The sequence below is a fragment of the Petaurus breviceps genome, unplaced genomic scaffold (assembly GCF_028583685.1).
Source record: "Petaurus breviceps papuanus isolate PSGF00001 unplaced genomic scaffold, PetGlider_PUasm1.0 186, whole genome shotgun sequence".
Classification (NCBI taxonomy): domain Eukaryota; kingdom Metazoa; phylum Chordata; class Mammalia; order Diprotodontia; family Petauridae; genus Petaurus; species Petaurus breviceps.
Window position 1 is genome coordinate 31,648,865 of NW_027185798.1, and position 20,072 is coordinate 31,668,936.

Here is a 20,072-nt window from a genome sequence, read left to right on the forward strand (position 1 = left end):
CGAGAAGCAGGAAATTTTTTTTTGGGGGGGAGGAGTCTTTGCAGCAAGTTTCTCTGATAAAGGTTGCATTTCTAAGCTATACAGGGAAAGGATTCAAATTTAAAAGAATAAGAGCTATTCCCCATTGATAAATAGTCAAGGGATATGAAGAGACAGTTTTCAGAGAAAGAAATTAAAGCTATCAATAGCCATATGAAAAAATTCTCTAAATCACTAATAGAGAAATACAAATTTAAAACTTCATACCCATCAGATTGTCAAAGATGACAAAAAACGAAAATAATAAATGTTGGAAGAGCTGTGGGAAAATAGGTTTATTAGTGCACTGTTGGTAGAACTGTGAACCGGTGCAGCCATTCTAGAAAGCATTTTGGAACTGTGCCCTAAAAGCTATTAAACTGTGCATACCATTTCACCCAGCAATACTATTACAAGGTCTATACTCACAAAGAGGAAAAGAATCCACATGGACAAAACTATAGTTGCCCTTTTTGTGGTGATGAAGAATTAAAAACTGAGGGAGTACCTATCATTAATTGGAGTAATGACTGAAGTAGCTGTAATATTTGAATGTGCTGTAAGAAATGATGAAGGAGAAACCTGGGAAGACTTGTATGAATTGCTACAAAATGAAGTAAGCAGAGCCAGAAGAATAATTTATATAACCAGCAATATTGTAAAGAAAAATAACTTTGAAACAATTAGGAACTCTAATCAACACAATGACCAATCACAATTCCAGAGGATTTAGGATTAAACATGGTGCCCACCTCCAGATAATAGACTCAGAGTACAGACTAAGGTTTATGGATTTTTGGACATGGACAATGTGGGAATTTGTTTTGTTTGACTTTATCTGTTTTTAACAGGCTTTGTTTTTCTTGCTTTCTCAGTACTGGATTGGAGAGGGTAGAATGGCTGGGAGGGAAATAACTCAGACCTTAACAATAAAATAAAATTGAATTATTAAGAAAAAGAGATGGACATGATGTCCTGAATCCTATCTGGACCATGATCATGACTATAGAGTTGAAGATAGAGCTTTCAGTCATTTTCCAGCCTGAACTTATGGAGTCTTGGGAAAGGTTCTAAAAATCAAAAGGCAATGTACTCTAAGCTTCCATCAGCTGTGAGTTATGAAGTGACTTTTCCCCACTGTGCCATCTGAAATTCAGAGGGATTGAGGGAAAATAACAGTATAATCACTCTGGAGGTAAGATTTCTACCTTTTTGCACATGCATGCAGAGACTGTTTTATTATTTGATCACCTTCCTTGTTATTTACAATTTCATGTTTTAATTAAATGTTTTGCTGTTGGGTTTATAGGTCTCTAGTATGACTAGTAATAAGGGCAGCACATCGGGTGGGAGCTCCATCAGTCATTTGGGAATGTGGGTACTAAACTTTACTCCTTGCCTTCCAAGGCAGCTACATGGTGCAGTAGCTATAGCTCTAGGCCTGGAGTCAGGAAGACCTGAGTTCAAATGCAGCCTCAGACATTTAACTAGCTTGGTGACCCTGGGCAAATCACTTAACTTCTGCTCACCTCCCTTTCCTCAACTGTACAATGAGGACAATAACACCACCTACCTCAAGGGGTTGATGTGAGGGCCAAATGCCCCCACACATAGCAGTATATACTTACTCCATTCCCTTCCTCCTCAATGGAAAGAGCATTTGACTTGGAGTCAGGAAAGATTTGCTTTTAAATCCTGCTTCTGACATTTATTAGCTGTGTGAGGGTGGGCAAATCATTTAATGGCTCTCAGCCTCCGTTCTTCTATAAAATGGGGATAATACCTGAAATACTTACCTCACAGGGTTGTTTTGATGATCAAATGAGACAATGTATGTTAAGTGTTTTGTAAACCCTAAAGCATTAGGCAAATATATTATTATTACTCAGTAAATACCTGTTAAATTGAAGCAAGGCTGGAGCTAAGTCCTAAAAGTACATTGTATTTTATGCACTTCCTTCTTTCAGTCCTCTCTGGGTTTCTCCATTGTCTCTCTCATCTCGTACCCCAGCACTAGTGCCTACCCAATACCATGAATCCAGAGCCCATAGAGAATAATTCTGGGGAAGCATGGCTGTCTCACTGACTCTGATTCTCAGTCTTTCTGTATTTTTCTGCCTCTGTCCTGTTTCCTCTGTCTTTGTGGCTATGCTTCTCTCCTTCTGTGTGTCTAGGGATGCCTTTGTACATTAGCCTAGTGCTACCCACTCTGACGCCCGCTTTAGCCATGTCTAGCCTGGAAGAACAGACCCTGCTATACCCATCCTCCCCCACTCCAGAGACTAGGAAGTGAGGGGGAAGCTCAGAGAAAAAGTCAAAAATTCCAATGCCCCCCCCCAAGCTGCCCCCTCTCCCCAGAATTTCAAGAATGTTTTTCATCCCAAACCCACACAGGAAGGAATCTTGAGCAGGCATCACCAAGGTGGGGACAACAACAGAGATGCCTGAAAGAGCCTTCCCTCTTTCCATGCTAGCATTCCTGGAATCAAAGGGGCTTTGTAGGGGGTGTGGTGGAGAGGGGATGGAGACAGCAGTGTTCTGCTTTGCCACTGGACAAATGACTGGGTCCATCTTCTGGGAGATGGTAGTGTCTCACAAATCCAGTGTCTACGGTGAAGAAAGGCTAGGAACTTGAGGAACAGAATGTGAGAAGTGTCATGGATAGGCTAATGGGGGGAAGTGGAGTAGGGTTTGCTTCTGTGTCTTTCTGCATCTGAGACTGAGTCCTGAGCTCGGGTCCGTGTCTCTGGGTTGCTGCTGGCTTTGGGTGTCTCTCTCTCCTCCCATTAAAGCCAGTCTCTTCTACCTGTCCTCCTCCATCACCCTACTGCCCGCTGGGTGTAGCCTGTCCAGCTCTTTCTTTCTCTCCTCATCCCACCCCAGCTCCTCCCTGACCCAGTCCCAGTGGAATTGGACAGACTTTCCTCCCCAAACGGTTCCCACTCTTTCAGTTTGGATCGGGTCCTCGTGCTCATAGCTCATGAACATCTATCCTTCCTCCCCAGACCCTGGGCCAGGCTTCGGAGGAGAGCTGGAGAAATGGGAGGTTTCCCTGGGGTGGGGGAAGGCTGGGCCCAGCACTGGGAGTGGGGGTGCGGGGGCGGGCTGCGTGCGGGGCCAGGGGAGGACGGACCATCGGCTCCGGGATGTGCCTGTGGCAGGGACCCTGGAGGTCACCCGGCCCTTGCTTTCCACCAAAGAGCAGGGGGCAGTCATCGCCAGACCCCCGTCTGGGTCCACAAAGGCCAGGTCGGGAAAGAGAAGGTGGGGGAGAGCGAGACAGCCCCGGGGGCCCAGCTTTCCGGCCTTTCCTCTTCTCACCGTCCCTTCCTTCCTCCCCATGCGCTTTCTCCCCGACGGCCTCTCCCTGGCAAGAAGGCCGGCGTCCCCAGTCTCTAGGTCTCTCCCTCGGAAGGTCTCTTGTTTTCTCTCTCTCGGTCTCCCCGACTCCCTCCCCTCCCGGGCAGGTCCCCCCACCCTTAGCTGCTCTTCTGAGATAGGTGTTCAGAGCGCGGGACCCTGCGATTGGCCAGGGGACTGTGGAGGGGGGCGGTCTCTTCACAGCTCTCCCGGGTTCGGATTGGGCATCGTGAAGCGGGGGGCGTGTCGGGAGGCGGGGCTGGGGACGCCTGCGGGAGGGGCGGCCGAGGCCAGGGCCGAGAGCTCCGGGCGGTCGCATTGTTTTCCTCCGCGGAGCCTTGGCCAGAGTGGGCTCTGCGGCTCGGACCCCGGACTCACGAGACCCGGGAACCCGCCTGGAGCCCCCCAGTTCCCGGCTGCCGGCCACCTCCTCCCAAACCGAGACCCTCTCCCTGTCCCCCGGGATACTCGCTCCCGGACCCCCAAAACCTGGACCCCCGGGATCCCCGAGCCCCGGACTTCCGAGCCCGCGGCCGCCGCCTCCACCCCACGGATCTGGCTTCTAGGGCAAGTAACCGCGGGGAAGCTCGGGAGCAGGGGCCGGGGCTGGAGAGAGGGAGGGCAGTGGAGCAGGCACGGGGGTGATAGGGGAGCGACCGAGGCGGGGTCCGCTCCAGCCGCGGGGGGTAGGCTTGGGGTTGTGCCGAGGGATAGAGGGGAGCGCGACAGGACTGGGGATCCTAAGACCTAGGGACACCAAGAAGCATTGGAGCAGCCCCCTCAACCCCAACTTTCTGGGAGGCTTTTTCGGGGTATTATCTTCTGTACACAGATTGGGGGGCGGGGAATAATTTCCGAGATCAGATCGAGGGAGTGGGGTGCCCTGTCTAAAGTGAATTGAATCGATAAGCCCTTTTCCACTTCAGCTTACTGTATAGGGAAACCCGGGCACCAGAAATTGAAGGGGATGGGCAAGGGAGGGGAGAAGTCATTCCTGGACCTGGATGTCTTGACTGAGCCGCTTTCCCTAAGGTGGGGAGAGGAGACGAGTCCTGGAGGGAAGGACCCCAGGCCCCAGTTCAGGGTAATCCGATATAAGGATGGTGTTTGTAGAAGTCATTTTCCTCCTGAAGGGCTGTGAGCCCAGCCCCAATCCCAAACCCACCCTAGGACTTTGTTATTTTGGGTTGCCACTGAAGAGGGCAGAAATGGTAGACTCTATTTGTGGGCCCCAATGACTGCCAGTTTAGCTTTGTCTCCCCTAAACCTTCTCATTTATTGCCTCCAGCCCCCCTTCCTCTGTTCTTCCAAAGCCCGGTATCTGCTGTCCTATCCTCTGGTTCCCCCTACCCCTGTCAGCTCCCTGCCTGCAGGCACCCCCTCCCAAGCCCCTCCTCTCGCTAACGTGGCTCTGGGACTGAGTCCCAGGCAGCAGACATTCACCCCCAGGCCCCCTGGCCTCTATGTTTGGAGCTCCAGAGATGGGAAGCGGGGGACAATTTGGATATTTCTCCATCAGCTGGCACAGTGCCCACCTCATGCAGGGGTCTAGACACCTGGATTATCCTTGCTCTGGGGATGACGGGAATGGTAGAGTCAATGTTTATTTAGAACCAGAGAAGAGAGAGGAGGGAGAAGAGTCTGAGAGAGGGTATGGTTCTCTTAAGCCCCTCCTCAGTAAAGCCCCCCCCCTTCCCTGAAAGGAAGGGGGACAGGGGGTTGGACTACAGGGCTGAGGGTTTCCTGCTATTGTCCCAGGGTGGGAGGCCCCCCCATCCCTTCTGCCAGACTCTTTGGCTGTGACCCCAGCCACTCCCCAGAGGTGGCTTTGAGCCTGAGGCGAGAAGAGGGGCCAGCTTCCTCTTCTACACAGGAGGTGAGCCCAGGCGAGCCTGGCCCCAGTGAGATTTGGCTGGTTAAGAGACTCAGAATGCTGATTCCTTCTGTTCTCCAATCCCACCTTGCTTACCATTTCCCTCACTCCCCACCTCCACCCAATACAATACACACACACAAATATTGCTGCCACAATGGGAGTCAGAGACCACTGAGGTCAAGGTGGTGGTGGTGTTGGGCACTGTAAAGGTTTTAGGCCCTGGGAGTAGGTAGACTCATTCTGCTAATGCCTAGAAGAAGCTGCAGAGGCCTCACCTGGCCCTGCAGGTGAGAGTGAAGGTACCAGTGTAAAGCCCAGCCAGATGTTATTTTCAGGCCAGGTCAACCCAGATCAACTGTGGGAAGTGGGGAGACAGGGCATTAGGTAACCTGTGCAGAAAGCAGCTGAGATTAGAGGTGTTGGTCAGCTCTTTGGGGAAACCGAAAAGGCCTTTGTCAGAAGACTAGGAGGCACCACCACTGGCCGGCTGGTAGGGAGTGGAGGGATGCTGTCTGCACATTTTGCTTCAAGATGAAAGCATGCAAATGAGATGCAAATAAGCCTCTATTGTCTTGGTTCCCAGCTTGGGCCTTTTTGCAAAGTATTTTCAGGATTATGTTGAGGAGTGACCACTCCTCACTCCCTCTTTCTTGTTTTGGTTCTTGTGCTGACTGCCTCCTTATCTCTCCTAAGCCTGTCCAGTCGCCTCAGGTGTTCCCTTTGCCCAGTACCTCCTAGGCAGAAAGGGCACCCCCAGAGGCCAATACCTGGCAACCTTTGCTTCCTAAACCAGGCTCCAGTACACATGGGTCTCACCTATCTCTTTGGAGCATTGGTATCAGCTTTTTTTGGGAATGGGGAATGGGGATGACTCCTTATCACTCACCTATTATTAGATCTTCACAAGAGTCACAACTCCAGGTAAGAAAAAGGATATCTCTGGTAGGGAGGTGAAAGAAGGGAGGGAGTTCAGCTCAGGAAGCAGGGAAGGTCCCTTCTTTGCCCAGAGACCAAAGTCATTCCAGGGTGATACTATTTGTTGTCAAGGGCAACATAGTGGTGAGAAGGAAAGGTGTGAGAGTAAAAGGAAGGACAACAGGAGAGTTCCCAGGGGAGTGTCAGCATCCTGAAAAGAGGGGGGCTTGTGAGTCTGGAGGGTCGTTAGTTGGCTGCTGTCCTCTCAGGGGAGGGGGTCATCATTAGGTGTCTCTGCCCCATCCCCTCCTTGAGCCCTCTGGGGTCCCTATCTGACGTTAGCCTACCCCAGATGATGTCATATGGGGGGAGGGGACTCTCCAGGGGGAGGGAGGGGACACCTGGGTTCCTGACTCTGGGAATGGAGCTCGCTGGAGGGGTGGGGCAGAGAAAAGGGGAGCTGGGATCTTAGAACAACAAGGTTTCAAGTTCTTTCATCTGGGGGAGGAAGATTGGATTATAAAGCTCCCTGTTTGTATCTGCTAAAAGGACAAGTCCTTTGGGTGGGGTGCCAGGTACCCCACCCAAAGGTTTCAGAGCAGCAGTCACTGGCAAAAGCTTGAAGTTACTATTATTTACTATTATGTTTCCATCTCCTTCCCACCCCCCACCCCCCATCCAGAGCTGGTTGAAACTAGGGCCAGGTGGCTTCAGGGGGCTAATGAGAGGGGAGGCATGTCTCCATGTCTTAGGATCTTCTTTTCACTTCAACTCCCACCCTTACCCCATCCATCTCTCCCCCTGACTCTGGGCTCTGGTCCTCCGGCTGAAGGCTGAATTATTTATATGTTAATTTCAGAGGCAGCCCGATGAGGAGGGGGAGAAGATGAGGCTGTCCAGCCCTTCCTCCCATTCCAGCTCTCTCTCTCTCTTCCTAGTGTCCCCACGGGTGGTACTTCCCCCTCAAAGGCAAATATACTGGGTCAGGGGGGCCAAAGAGAGAAGGGAGGGAGGGGGTCTGGGGAAACAGCTGCAGCCAGAACTAAATATAGCCTTCAATTTGGCTTTGATGCACATTCATTTTTGGCTAAGATGGTCCTCCGTCCCATTCTGAACCTTTAGTCCTGGGGAGTGGTGCCTGGATCAGGGCAGCAACCCCCAACATCCCACATCTCTCACTGAGTGGAGAGCCTCGGGCACACCTGAATATCAGAATGTTCTTTTCCAGACCTAGAATGAGAGATGGGCACAGTGTGTCCCTCATGCATATACACTGGGTTGCCAGGGAGGTTGTACTAAAGAAGGTCTTTTAGGGGAGGGCAAGAGTAGACCTGCTCCTTCTTCCTCAAATGGTCCTCAGGAACTACTATTTATAATGTGAGGCTTCAACACCTTCCCCCCTCCCCCACCCCCAGCATCTAATTATAACAGGGAAGGTTTGGAGGAGGGAGGTGGGGGGATGAGGGGAATCAACCAGAGAAAGTCTAGGGACCCAGAGAGAGGAACTGAGAGGGAGGGGGAGGGGATATACCCTGACCTTACCTGAGGTCATAACTTGGGTCTGTCTTTCCCTGCTGCAGCCGGTTTGTTCCTGTTAGGGTAGATGGAACTTGAGTGACAGTGACAGGCCTGGTTGGGACAGGTGTTGGGAAAGATCCCCTCCCTTCTCTAGGGTTCCCTGGGGATAGACCAAGGGAAAAGTTGTATCCATATCCCTGCTTGAGAAGACCAAAATAAAGAAAAGAAACAACCCTGGTGTCCATACCCTTGGCTCTAAATCTCCCAGTGACTGCAGGCTTGCAGCCCCCTCCCCTCAATCCTCTTGGTCTTTTTTGTCTCAGGCTTGACATATGGGTGAGAGAGTGCCACCTGGGGCCTGAGCCGGCCTGCCCAGGATGCCCCGGGGCCCTCCCTTCACGTCCTTCTTGCTCCTGCTATTGCTGCTCTCCTCAACTCCTCTCACCCAGGCCACCTTCCCCCAGGATCCTCTCCCTCTAGTGACCTCTGACCTCCAAGGTAAGTGGCTGCCATGTCCAGCTCAGCCCTTGTCTTCTGGTCTGCTTTCGACTGGCTCACATGTCCCCCCAGACGTTATCACTGCCCACTATTCAAGTACTGTCCCACCCCTGACCAATGTGGTTCCACATTAGCTCCTCATATTAATCAATCAGTAATTAATTATTTATTTCGTAAGGATATTAGACTAGATGCTGGGGGATATAGTGAATGTGACAGGGCCCTAGCCCTCAAGGAACTTAGTCTAGGCAGGGTAATGAGAAAAACATGAAAGTTAGGGAACTAGACAAAGCAGTGATCCTTAATTACTAATAAGTGGCACAGACAGCAAGGTACCACAGGGGTTTGGAGGATGGAGAGGTCCTTGTTGGCTGGAGTGGCTAGAGATGGCTTAACAGAGGAGGTAAGACTTGGTCTGATTCTAGAAAGAAGGGTAGGATTTGGTTACTCGAAGATGAGGGAAAATGTTATTGTAGGGAAGGAGATGGGAGGCAGATTGGGGAAGAGTGAACATGAAGGAGTTTTGGGTAAGTGAGCAGTAGATGAAAAGGCCGGAGAGTACTTAGGGACCAGTAAACTTCTTCTTACTCCATCCCTGATCATGTAGCTTCTCTCTTTTGTTGGGAGGGAGTTTAGGTGTTTCCCTCTCCTCATAGGATTAGGGAAGGGGTTTTGGGGTGAAGCATTGGCAACCCAAATATTTCTCCTTTCTGTTCATTTCCCACCAGGTGTATCGCCATTATCCTGGTTCCGGGGTTTAGAAGGTGATGCTGTGGCTGGAGAGCTGGGTCTGGACTTTCAGAGATTCTTGATCCTGAACCAGACATTGCTGGTAGCTGCCCGGTAAGTTGCATGTAACATATGAATGGACTGAACATAGACATGGCACTTGGGAACACAGGTAGAGACGCAGTAAACATGAATACATACACAGAGGCATGGTAGATATATGGACACTAGAACAAAGACGTACCACGATATATGGTAAGTACCTGCCATAAGCCAATATATCCAGAGACGTGGGTCACAGGACACATTTAGATGAAGAATGGGTGCGGGAGATATGGCTGTACTTGTCTGTGGAGTTACATGGTCAGATATGCAATAGGTGTTTACCATATGGAAAGTGGGGAGGGGTGGGGGACACTGAATATTGACCTACTGACCCATTCCTTCTTTGTACCTTTAGGGATCATGTTTTTTCCTTTGATCTTCAAGGTCAAGACTGGGAAGGGCTGGTACCAGACAAGGTGAGAGATTGAGGGACAGTCTGGGTTCTGGAGTCAGGCAGCAGAAAGAGGGATATGGGGTCAGCCTCTAGAATTGGTGCTGTCTTCACAAAACCTCTTTCCTTCTCTTTTCCATCAGTATCTGACATGGAGAAGTCAGGATGTGGAGAACTGTGCTGTTCGAGGGAAGCTGAGGGTGAGGGATGTGACGAGGGACTGGGGAGGTGGGCTGTGTGTCTCCTTCCCCTATGACCTTTTCTCCCAAGCCCTTTTTTTCTTCCTCTCCCAGAACACAGGGGAAACAACCCAAAGGGAGCAATGCTTGGCATGTTCAGTCCCCAACCCTTCTCTTGCCCTTGGGGATCCCAGAATGCCCAATCTCCCTGTTACCTTCAGTGACCTTTGACCTCTGGTCCCACCTCCTGGGGCCCTTAGGACGAGTGCTACAACTACATCCGTGTCCTTGTTCCCCGGGACTCCCGGACCCTCCTTGCCTGCGGGACAAATTCATTCAGCCCCATGTGCCGAAGCTATGGGGTACGGGAGTCGGGGGGATGGGGTTACAGGCATGGGGAGGCATGGTGTGGAGGGAATGAATTAATGAATAATAAATAGGGGAAGGGACAAGCTTTAGGATAGGGTGGATCTTGGAGTGTTGAGTGGGGCATAAGGCCCAGGTGTAGGAGCCATGGACAAGACCCAGGAGAACTTGGAATGAGGGGAGGGACAGACAGGTATAGTGAAGGAGGCTTAAGGAGGACTAAGAAGATGAAGGAAGAGGCCTTCGGTTTTCAGTTTACTCCCTGAGATACTCAAAGGCCTCAGGATCACATCCCCCCTTCCTCCCACCCCAGATCTCATCCCTGCAGCAGGAGGGTGAGGAGCTGAGTGGGCAAGCTCGATGCCCCTTTGATGCCACACAGTCCAGTGTCGCCATATTTGCAGGTAAAAAGTTATGGGATGGCCGGGTGAATGAAGGTTAGTGGTTGAGAGACACTAAGAGCCCCCCTCCTGCCCCCCTCAACTCATTCAACCCCACATCTTTATCATTTGACACCCATAGGAATTTTGAGGATGAGTGGATAATTTCCGTGAAGGATCTGTAAGGGGGTGGAGAAAGTGGGGTGTGAATGTGCTGTTAGAATGTCTCAAAACACATCTTTCAAGTGTGTTCATACCCTTCTGGGATCTGCTGTGTTCTGTGTTTCCCCCAACTTGTATTAATGCATTCCTTCCATGAAACCTCCTCCTTTTCTTTCATGAAACAGTTAACAAGCATTTATTTTATTTTTTGCTTTTTAGAGGGGGGAAGGTAGAGCAATTGGGGTTAAGTGACTTGCCCAAGGTCACACGGCTAGTTTTGTGTTAAGTGTCAGGTCCTCCTGACTCCGGGGCCGGTGCTCTATTCACTATGCCACCTAGCTGCCCCATAAGCATTTATTAACAAGCACTTAATAAATTAGTACCATAGTGTGCCAAGTCCTGTGCTAAGCACTGGGGCTGCTGAGAAAGGTAAAAGACAGCCCTGCCCTCCAGGTGCTCAATGTCTAATGGGGGAGAAACTCGAAGACATGTTGTCTTTGAGCAATTGTGCACACAGTGGTGTATGAGCCAGACGTGTGCAGGACAAACTGGGGATAAGCAAAAGAGGGGAGGCAGGAGCATTAAGGGGGCTGGGGAAGGCTTCTCGGAGGGAGCGGGATTTTAGCTGGGGTTTGGCCCCGGGGAGGCCAGGACACAGAGATGAGGATGGGGACAGCCGCTGGGTGTCGAGTACGTGATGGGGGGGAAGGAGTGAGAAGCCTGGGGAGGCAGACGGGGCCAGGTGATGACACAGCACAACTCCTTCCTTCCGTCTCCATCTGTCTGTGATGACCTTCCATGACCTTGGGACGCCCCCTCCAGAGGGTAGCCTTTACTCAGCCACAGCTGCAGATTTCCAGGCCAGCGATGCTGTTGTTTATCGAAGTTTGGGCCCCCAGCCCCCTCTGCGCTCCGCCAAGTACGACTCCAAGTGGCTTCGAGGTCAGGGGGGATCAGGGCTGGGGAGGTAATAAAAGGGGTGGGATGTATCGGGGTCTGGGAAGGATCAGGAAATCTCCTAAAGGATATTGCATGGGGCTTTGAGGTTGCAAAAGATACCAGGGGATTGAGGGATGGAGAATAATTATTATCAAATCCTAGAGTTGAAAGAGACCTATGTAGACACTCCCCATTTCATCACTCTCTTCCCCAGAGCCACACTTTGTCCATGCCGTGGAGCACAGAGACCATGTTTACTTCTTTTTCCGAGAAGTCTCTGTGGAAGACGCTCGGCTGGGACGGGTAAGTTGAGTGGACCCCACCTTGGGGAGGGGAGACAGGGGACTCTTCTCTGTTGAGCCTGTGCTGGCACACTCAGTGCTATTTGTCCCCGTATGACCTATATCTTTAGCTCTCCCTGTTTCCCTTGACCCCACTTCCCCCGTTATTTCTCCCCTGCCCCCCAACACTTATCCTGGTTTCTTATTGATTCTCCTCCCCACCAGGTACAGTTCTCTCGTGTAGCACGTGTGTGTAAACGTGATGTAGGTGGTTCCCCCCGGGCCTTGGACCGTCACTGGACATCTTTTCTGAAGCTTCGGCTCAACTGCTCTGTCCCTGGAGACTCTGCCTTCTACTTTGATGTGCTGCAGGCCCTGACTGGGCCTGTCCCTCTGCATGGACGTCCTGCTCTATTTGGGGTCTTCACCACCCAGACCAACAGGTTGGGAGGCATGTGAAGTAGGTGTGGAAAATCTTCTAACCAATATAGTTACCTACCCCAACCAGTATGGCCAACCCACCACAGACACCATAGCCCTCAGCATTGAGATCAGCACTTGGGGTGGAGGAAGGAGGTGCTGTCTTCCATAGTCTCTGACTTGTGGCCAAGCCACCTTACCCTCTTTTAAGGCCCCCACAGAGCAAGGTGGTGTCTCCTGTTTCCTGTACCTAGCATGGTTGGTGACCTGGGAGGGAGGGAGGGAGGGAGGATTCTTTGCTTTCTCCCAGGCCCAGCTCACAGTTCCTCTCCCATACTCTCCTGGTACCTGTAGCATCCCTGGTTCTGCTGTCTGTGCCTTCTACCTGGATGACATTGAACATGGGTTTGAGGGAAAGTTCAAGGAGCAGAGGAGCCCAGATGGGGCCTGGACCCCTGTGCCTGAGGACAGGGTCCCCTTACCCAGGTATCTATGGGCAAGTTTCAGTGGGGATGGGACAGTGTTCAGTTCATGAAACTGTTAAGCACCTACCATGGGGAAAGCCCTGAGCTAGGAGTATAAAAGGAAAGAAAAACTTCCGCTTCCTCAGAGTTTACCTATTATGGGCAGTGGGTGGGACATGAATTCAAATAATAGTTCAAAAATATCAGATAAAAAAATCCTAGGAATATTTGAGTATGGAGGGAGAACCAGTAGTGGAGAGAGACTAGAGATAATAGGAAAGGTTTCCTGGAGGAAGGTCCCCCTTGAGCTATCTTGAAAGAAGGTAAGGCTTTTGAAAGACCAAGATTAAAAGAGCATTCCAGGCTTAGAAGAGTGCTTTTATTAACCCAGAGTCAGGAGACTGGGAACCAAGTTCAGGGAGCAGGAAATAGTCCTGCTGGAATCTAGTGTCTGTGAAGGGAAATTATTACAAATAAAGGTGGAGAAGTTAAGTTAGGGCCTGACTGACTACTGAAGGGGGCTTAAATGCTGAGCTGAATGGTTTGTATTTTATTCTAGAGACAAAATAGGGAGCCATTGAATGTTTTTGAGCAGAAAAGTCTTAAGGATTAGACCTGTAGTTTAGAAAGATGTTTTTGGCAGCTAGGTGAAGGATTCATTGCAGAAAGGAAAAAAAAAAACAATTAGGTGCAGTGGTCCAGGGGCCAGGTGATGGCAGCCTGCATTAGGGTGGTGGTTATGTAAGTGGAAACAAGAAGACAGATGTACAAGATTCTGTGGAAGTAGAATCCACAATCCTTGGCAGCTGGATATGAATGATGGCATGGTGGGTGGGGAGAGAAATGAAGGGTGACTGACTGGGAGGATGGAACAGATGGAGAAGTTTGGAGAAATGGGGGAATCGAGGTGTGTTTTTGTGGGTGTAGGGGAGATAGTGAGCTCATCCCTGTAAGTTTGAAGGACCCATGGCTATCTCATAGGAAGTGTCCAGCAGCCAGTTGGAGACCCCAGACTGATCTGTGAACAGAATAGGGTTGGGTAGAGAGACCGTCAAATCTGAGGACAGGGGACTTGAGCAGAAGAGCCTGTAGTGGGAGAAAGAAAGGGATGAGCTAGTGTGGGACTGAGGAATGAAATGGGTTTGGAGTGGGAGAGGCTGTAGGACATCAGTGAAGGGACAACAGAATCCCAGGTCCTCAGGGATCTGGGGACATCACAGTATCGAGTCACCCTGCCCTGAGCACTGCCCTCCGTGTGTCCCTCAGGCCAGGGTCCTGTGCAGGGGTGGGTAGAGCTGCCTCATTTCCTTCTTCCCGGGACCTTCCTGACGAAGTCCTGACTTTCATCAAGGCTCACCCCCTCCTGGATCCCGCTGTGCCACCTGCCACCCATCGGCCCCTTCTCACCCGTACTGGCAGGTAGGTATCCAGGGGTGGGATCAGAAGGGGAGAGTGGGAAGGCTGGCAAGGAATTAGGTACAGAAGAAGGGTGAGGGAAAGGTGAGGAGAGCAGCTCAGCGGCCTAGCCCTCTTTCATGTGTCCTGGCAGATGTGACTCAGTAGGGGAAACCAATTAGGAAATGGAGGAGTATGAGGTGAAATGATTCTGGAGAGCAGAAAAACCCAGACCCCCAAATTCCCTTTGAGAAAGGAGAGTAAAGTGGCTCCCAGCCCCACTACGTGGTTTGGGGGGAAGAACAGCAGAGAAGAGAGTTAATGTGTAATGGAAAGAGTATTACTAGAAGTCAGGAGGTGGGCTCTAGTCTTGGATTTCCCACACATTGGCCACGTGGTCTTTGGCAGACACTTACCCCTCTCTGGGCCTCAGTTTCCTCATCTGTAAAATGAGTGGTTTGGAATAAATGTTATCCTACAGTTTTGATTAACATGGCCTCATTGTGACTCTGTTCTTTATGACTTTTCATGGTAGAGCCATGTAGACCCACAGTCATGTATGGCTCTCCCATCGCATGATCTCCTGGCGGAGTCACTAAGGAGGGCAGCCTCCCCAGCCTGACCATCTCAGGTCTGCCCTATGAGGCCCTCTCCCTTTACTGACTTGGGAGTTGTATCTTTCCAGAGCCCTGCTGACCCAGGTGGCTGTGGATGGAGCAGCTGGTCGCCACGGCAATATCACTGTCCTCTTCTTGGGTACTGAGGAGGGGACAGTCCTGAAGGTGCTCTCTCCAGGAGCGGGGCATGGTGCTTCGGAGCCAGTCTTGTTGGAGGAGATTGACACCTACAGCCCTTCCCGGTGAGGTCTTTGAAAGCCAGGTTTTGTTTCTTTATCCCTGGGATTAGATGTAGGACACTGATGAAAGTGGAGTGGGAAGCAATAGGCTTGAGAACTTGGGATCCTCGAGTCCCTTCTCTGGGGACTCAAGAAGGGCTGGCCACTTGAAAAACTGCTTTTACTCTAGCACTTGAAGGTTTACAGGCCAGTTTATATGTGTTATCTCAGTTGACTTAGCAAGGAGACTGTAAAGGAGGCTTGGAAGTCATTGGTGGGGAGGAGAAAGAGATTCTTCAGTGGCAGAGCAGATGTCCTGGGGAGCCGATGGGGAGCCCCAGCATAGGGGTTCCACCTCCTCTCCCCGGCCCTGTTCTGTCTCTTAACTGTTTACTCTTGTGGAAGGAGCCCCACTCCTAAGCCCCACCTCTGTCCCTCTCCTAGATGTGATGGGAAGCAATCAGCACAGTTAGCCCGCCGGGTTCTTGGACTGGTGCTGGACCCTGACAGCCACAGGCTCTTTGTGGCCTTTTCAGGCTGTGTGGTCCACATGCCTCTCAGTCGATGTACCCGGCATGGAGCTTGTCAAAGGTAAGAGATGCAAGGGAGGGGAACTGACATGTACACAGTCTACTTAGGGACAAATAGGATTAATGGGGACATGGTGGGAGGACCTAGGAAATATAGTGGGAGTTAGTAGGATGGATGAGAAGACCAAGAGAATCTGTTTTAGGTAGAGAGCAGTGGGGATGGGGGGGGTAAGAGAGGACAGAGTTCACTTTGGGAGAGGTTGTGGGAAATGTGATGGAGAGGTCACAAAGGGTAGGGTAGCTTATAATATGGGGTGCTGCATTTAAAGGGATCAGTCGCAGGTTTGAAAGGTTAGGAATTAAGGGAGACTAGAATGGGGAAGAACCATGGTGCCATCGATTAGTGGTGTCAAACTCAAATAGAAAAGGATCTCAAGGGCCACACATTGATTAGAAAACCAGAAACAAACACTATCCATGTTTTATTGTGTTTTTATTTAACCTGTTAAACACTTTCCACTTGTATTTTAATCTGGTTCAAGCCTAAATTTAGGAGTTGGGGCTGGGTCATGAGCAAGAAACCTCTGCTATTAGAGGGTAGAATGCTGGACTCATACAGGAAAACTCGGACTTAAACCCTGCCTCTGATATTTACAGGCCCTGGGACCAGGACAGGTTACTTCATCCCTGTGAGCCTCAGTTTCCTCATCTGTAAAATGGGGATGATTAACATCTGTAGAATCATAGGATTCTAAGGCTCAAGTATCATTTTTGCCAACTTTGAAGCACTACATAAATGCTAGTTACTATTACTACTATTATGGGAGTCAAGAAGTGGGGTAAGGGAGAAGGATTCTCCCCCTGCCTCCTGCTTCTTCCCCAAACCTGTGGGACTCATTTTCCCCCCAGAAGCTGTCTTGACTCCCAGGACCCATACTGTGGCTGGGGAAGCTTAAGAGGCTGCGTGGATGTCAGGGGACCTGCCTGGTGAGTGAGGCCCCAGTGCATCCCCATATCTGGGGGCCAGCAGTGGGGAAGTAGGGGAGTTGAATGCAGGAGTGGAAGTGGGATTGAGTTGACTCATCTTCCTTCCCAGGACTGACCTAGAGCAGGATGGGGACAAGGAAGTCATGGAGGAGGGAGACTGCCACGGTAAGGGGGTGCTATAACTGCCACCCCCTAAAAGTGTTGTGACTGTATGCCCACTTACCCTCCCCCAAGCTGCACACCCTCTTACTGTCTCTCAAACTTTTCTCTGCCTCTTCCCCAATTCCTTGGCGTCAAACTCCTGATCTCCTTTTTCCTTCCCCCTGCCTTTTTCTCCCACCTCACAGATGGGGCCACTGGGAGTCATTCAGGGCCAGAGGATTCTGCCTATGGTGAGTTCTCCCCTCCCATAACCTCACATTCAGCTTGCTTAACCCTTACTCCCCCATTCCCAAGAATGCTAGAATGTCAGAGCAGTTGGGAGGGTGGGGGTGGGAATCAGGCAGTGGTCAGCGATTCTCCCCTCTGACCCTCCTGCCAGAGTCCCCCAGAGCCCAGGGTTGGGGGTGGTGGCTGAGGCTGGACTCCTGGGTTCAGTGAGGAGCGGGGTGGGCTAATCCATCTGCTTGAATTGTTCTGGGGAAAGTAACTGAGAGAAGGGACCTCACTGGCTCTGACTTGGTCTGTCACCAGAGCCTCTGGGTCCCAGCCCTCCCCCTGAGGCCCCCAGTCCCCCCAATGATGCCCACCCCTGGTCCCCGCCCTCCACTCTTCGGGCTCACATAGAGGGTAAGGCAGGTAAGGGAGGGTGCTGTGGTTTGGTGGGGGTTGCTGCATCCCAGGGAATTTAACACCTTAGCAGCTGGGATTGGCTTCTTACTAATACTGTTCATTGGTTGCCTCCTCTGTCCTCAGACCTGGGCCTCCTCTCTCAGCACCGACTCCCTCTGCATGGACAGAGTATGGAAGGTGCTCTCAGCATGGCTTCAGGGGGGCAGGACTAGGCCTCAGGGACACCTCAGTCCTGAGATCCCTTCTGTGTGGGGGGTGTGAGTGTCTAGGAGCTGCCCCAAAGTCTGACTGTGGTTGGGAAGGGGAGGTCAAGGCTGTATGCAGTGGAGTTGAGGCTACAGCTCGAGGGATGAGGGTCAGACTTCAGAGAGCCATCGGATGGCATTTCTCTTCATTTTCCCCATCACCTCTTTCCTGTCTTCCACGTCCACTGCTAAGTCTCTCTGTGTCCCCTCAGGTGTTCGACGAGATCCTCCCCACTCCTCATCTCCTCACACGGTCCCCGTGCCACTACTCCTGGCCAGTGTGGCAGCAGCCTTTGCCCTGGGGGCCTCTATTTCTGGTTTCCTGGTGTCCTGTGCCTGTCGTCATGCCTACCGACATGCTCGAAGGGGAAACAAGGATGTGGAGACCCCCGGACTCCCCCGCCCCCTCTCTCTTCGAAGCTTGGCCAGGCTCCATGGTGGGGGTCCTGACCCACCTCCCCCAGCCAAGGATGGAGACTCGCCCCCAATGCCCCAGCTCTATACCACGTTCCTACCACCCGCTGAAGGCATGCCTGCCCCAGAACTGGCCTGCCTGCCCACTCCTGAATCCACACCAGAACTGCCAGTCAAGCAACTCCAACCAGTCCAGGGCCCTTGGGAGTGGAACCATAATGGGAACAATGCCAAGGATAGCTCTGCCCAATCCCGAAGTGGCTCTGGACCTGCCCCAAGGGTGCTAGTGAGGCCACCCCCTCCTGGCTGTCCTGGCCAGGCTGTAGAAGTGACCACCTTGGAGGAACTGCTTCGCTATCTCCATGCTCCTCAGCCTCCTAGGAAGGGGACAGAGGCTCTGTCCCCAAATAGTCCCTGTACCCCTCTCCCCTTGGCTACCCGGGTGCAGCCCCGAGTCCCCCCACCAGAGCCAGCCCATCCCCTCTTTTCTGGAGCCTCTCCCCTCCCACGAGACTGTACTCCTCCTCTCCGGCTGGACATTCCCCCGGATGGGAAGTGCCCACCCCCATCCCGCCCCCCACTCTCTGCTCCTGCCCCTCGACTTGGGATTGGAGGCACCCGGGGCATATCTCCTTCACCCCACCGGGTGCCCCCCGGCCTCCTGACTCGAGTCCCCTCAGTGGGAACCTCACGATATTCTGGGGGTCACGGGAGGTACCCTCTGTACCTTGGCCGGCCTGAGGGCTACAGGGGACGAGCCCTGAAGAGGGTGGATGTGGAGAAGCCACAGCTACCCCCAAAGGCTCCTCTCCTTGTGACCTCCCCCTCTCAAGCGACCCCTCCTGGTGGCCATTTTAACTATTGATGGTAACTACCCTGCCTAGAAAGGGTGTGGCAATGAAGACTCCCGAACGGACAAATAACTCACTAATCACATTGCCAGCTTCCATCCTTTCCTGGACTCTGGACCTCTCTCCTGTACTTATTGCCCATCTTGGGCTTATTTATTGACTCTCATCGTAGTCTTTCCCTGTTGCCCCTTGTCTCCAGGGGTTTGGGTAATGGGGGAGGCCTTACCTCTCCCTCCCACCACTGTGAGCCAGCCCTCCTTAGTGGGAGCTGGCTGGGGCTCCCACCCTTATCTCCTCCAGCCAAGCTGCCTTAGCCCTTCCCCTCCCAGCCTCCTCCATAGTCTGAGACCCCCAGGCTGGGGATGTCCACGATTGGGGGATTGGGGTAGGGTACGTCTGTATAGTGTACAGTGTTCTCGGGGCTGCCCGAGACATCATCACCTCCTACCGTGTAGGAGCCTCCCCTCACCCCAATACAACGATGTGCCCCAAGACCTAATGTCTATTTACTAATATGGGGGTGGGGGAGAGGGAGACGATGCCAGAAGCGTCTCCGTATTTCTCTGGGCTTGTCCGCTTCTGTTATGCATCTCCATCTCGGCTTTTGTGAAGCAGTTGGAGTGGCTACGGTCCCAGTGGAGTTAGTCAGGAAAGGTTTCCTCAATTAGGGAATTGAGGAAAAGGTGGGTGGGGATGCGGGAAGGCAATTTCCAAGGTTCCAGGGCTTTTGCAGATGGAGGGAGGGAGTGGAGCCAAGGGTCGGGAAAAGGATGCCGGGAGGACGTTGCTGAGGAAAGGCAGAGCCTACGATCTGGGTTGGGCCAGGGGCGCGAGGATTGTCTAACGTGGGGCGAGCTACCCGCTGGATGGAGGGGTGGCGGGGCACTGAGTCGGGGTCCGGAGGGAGGGCCGGGCTTGTGCAGGCCCCCAGGCAGCAGGATTACGCAGGGGAGGAAGGGCTTGGGCAGGAGCGTGACATTGACCCCCCAGCCTCCCGCACCAACACGGGCACAGCTCGGGGAATGAGCTTTAGCCTACGCACGCGCAACTCTCCGCCTCGCAGTTATAGCGCTGAGGCGGGCCTCGCCCTGCCTTCCTCGGGGCGGGGCTGGCTGGCTACGCCCGTCCGTTATCGAGAAGAGCCAATGGGAAGGAATGACCGGCTCCCACTCTGACTCCCGCCCCGCCCCGCGCCTCGCGCTGAGACCTTTAAGCTGCGGCTCCAGCGGGGTCTCTGGGGATTCCACGTGGGGGCCTGTGTTAGGAGAGGCGGTGCGGCGGAGCAGGCTCGGGGCGGGAACTGCCGGCGTGCCGCTGCCCTCTCTCCTTTCCTGGCCACTGCCCCTTGGCTTCGCCCCTGGACAGTCAGGGTTTTGCCCTTTCAGCATTCCCCGGCCCGCCCCTCCCATCTCTGAAGCTGCC

General features: G+C 52.4%; 1 protein-coding gene across 4 annotated transcripts; it reads left to right on the forward strand.

Annotated features, from left to right (window-relative positions):
• The first annotated feature begins 3,632 nt into the window (after nucleotides 1-3,632).
• Nucleotides 3,633-19,144, forward strand: SEMA6C (semaphorin 6C). 4 transcript variants are annotated; one of them, XM_069090040.1, is made up of 19 exons: nucleotides 3,633-3,945; nucleotides 8,011-8,185; nucleotides 8,914-9,028; nucleotides 9,375-9,435; nucleotides 9,554-9,610; nucleotides 9,850-9,951; nucleotides 10,269-10,359; nucleotides 11,320-11,439; nucleotides 11,651-11,739; nucleotides 11,943-12,160; nucleotides 12,492-12,623; nucleotides 13,868-14,020; nucleotides 14,682-14,855; nucleotides 15,276-15,422; nucleotides 16,271-16,348; nucleotides 16,458-16,513; nucleotides 16,696-16,740; nucleotides 17,042-17,146; nucleotides 17,598-19,144. In XM_069090040.1, exons 2-19 carry the CDS (start codon nucleotides 8,065-8,067, stop codon nucleotides 18,662-18,664), a joined length of 2,931 nt encoding a protein of 976 aa, XP_068946141.1. In that variant the 5' UTR covers nucleotides 3,633-3,945; nucleotides 8,011-8,064; the 3' UTR covers nucleotides 18,665-19,144. The 4 variants fall into 4 exon arrangements, with proteins under 4 accessions (XP_068946141.1, XP_068946142.1, XP_068946143.1 ...); XM_069090041.1 differs by having other exon boundaries at nucleotides 17,042-17,137; XM_069090042.1 differs by lacking the exon at nucleotides 17,042-17,146.
• Nucleotides 19,145-20,072: the final 928 nt, after the last annotated feature.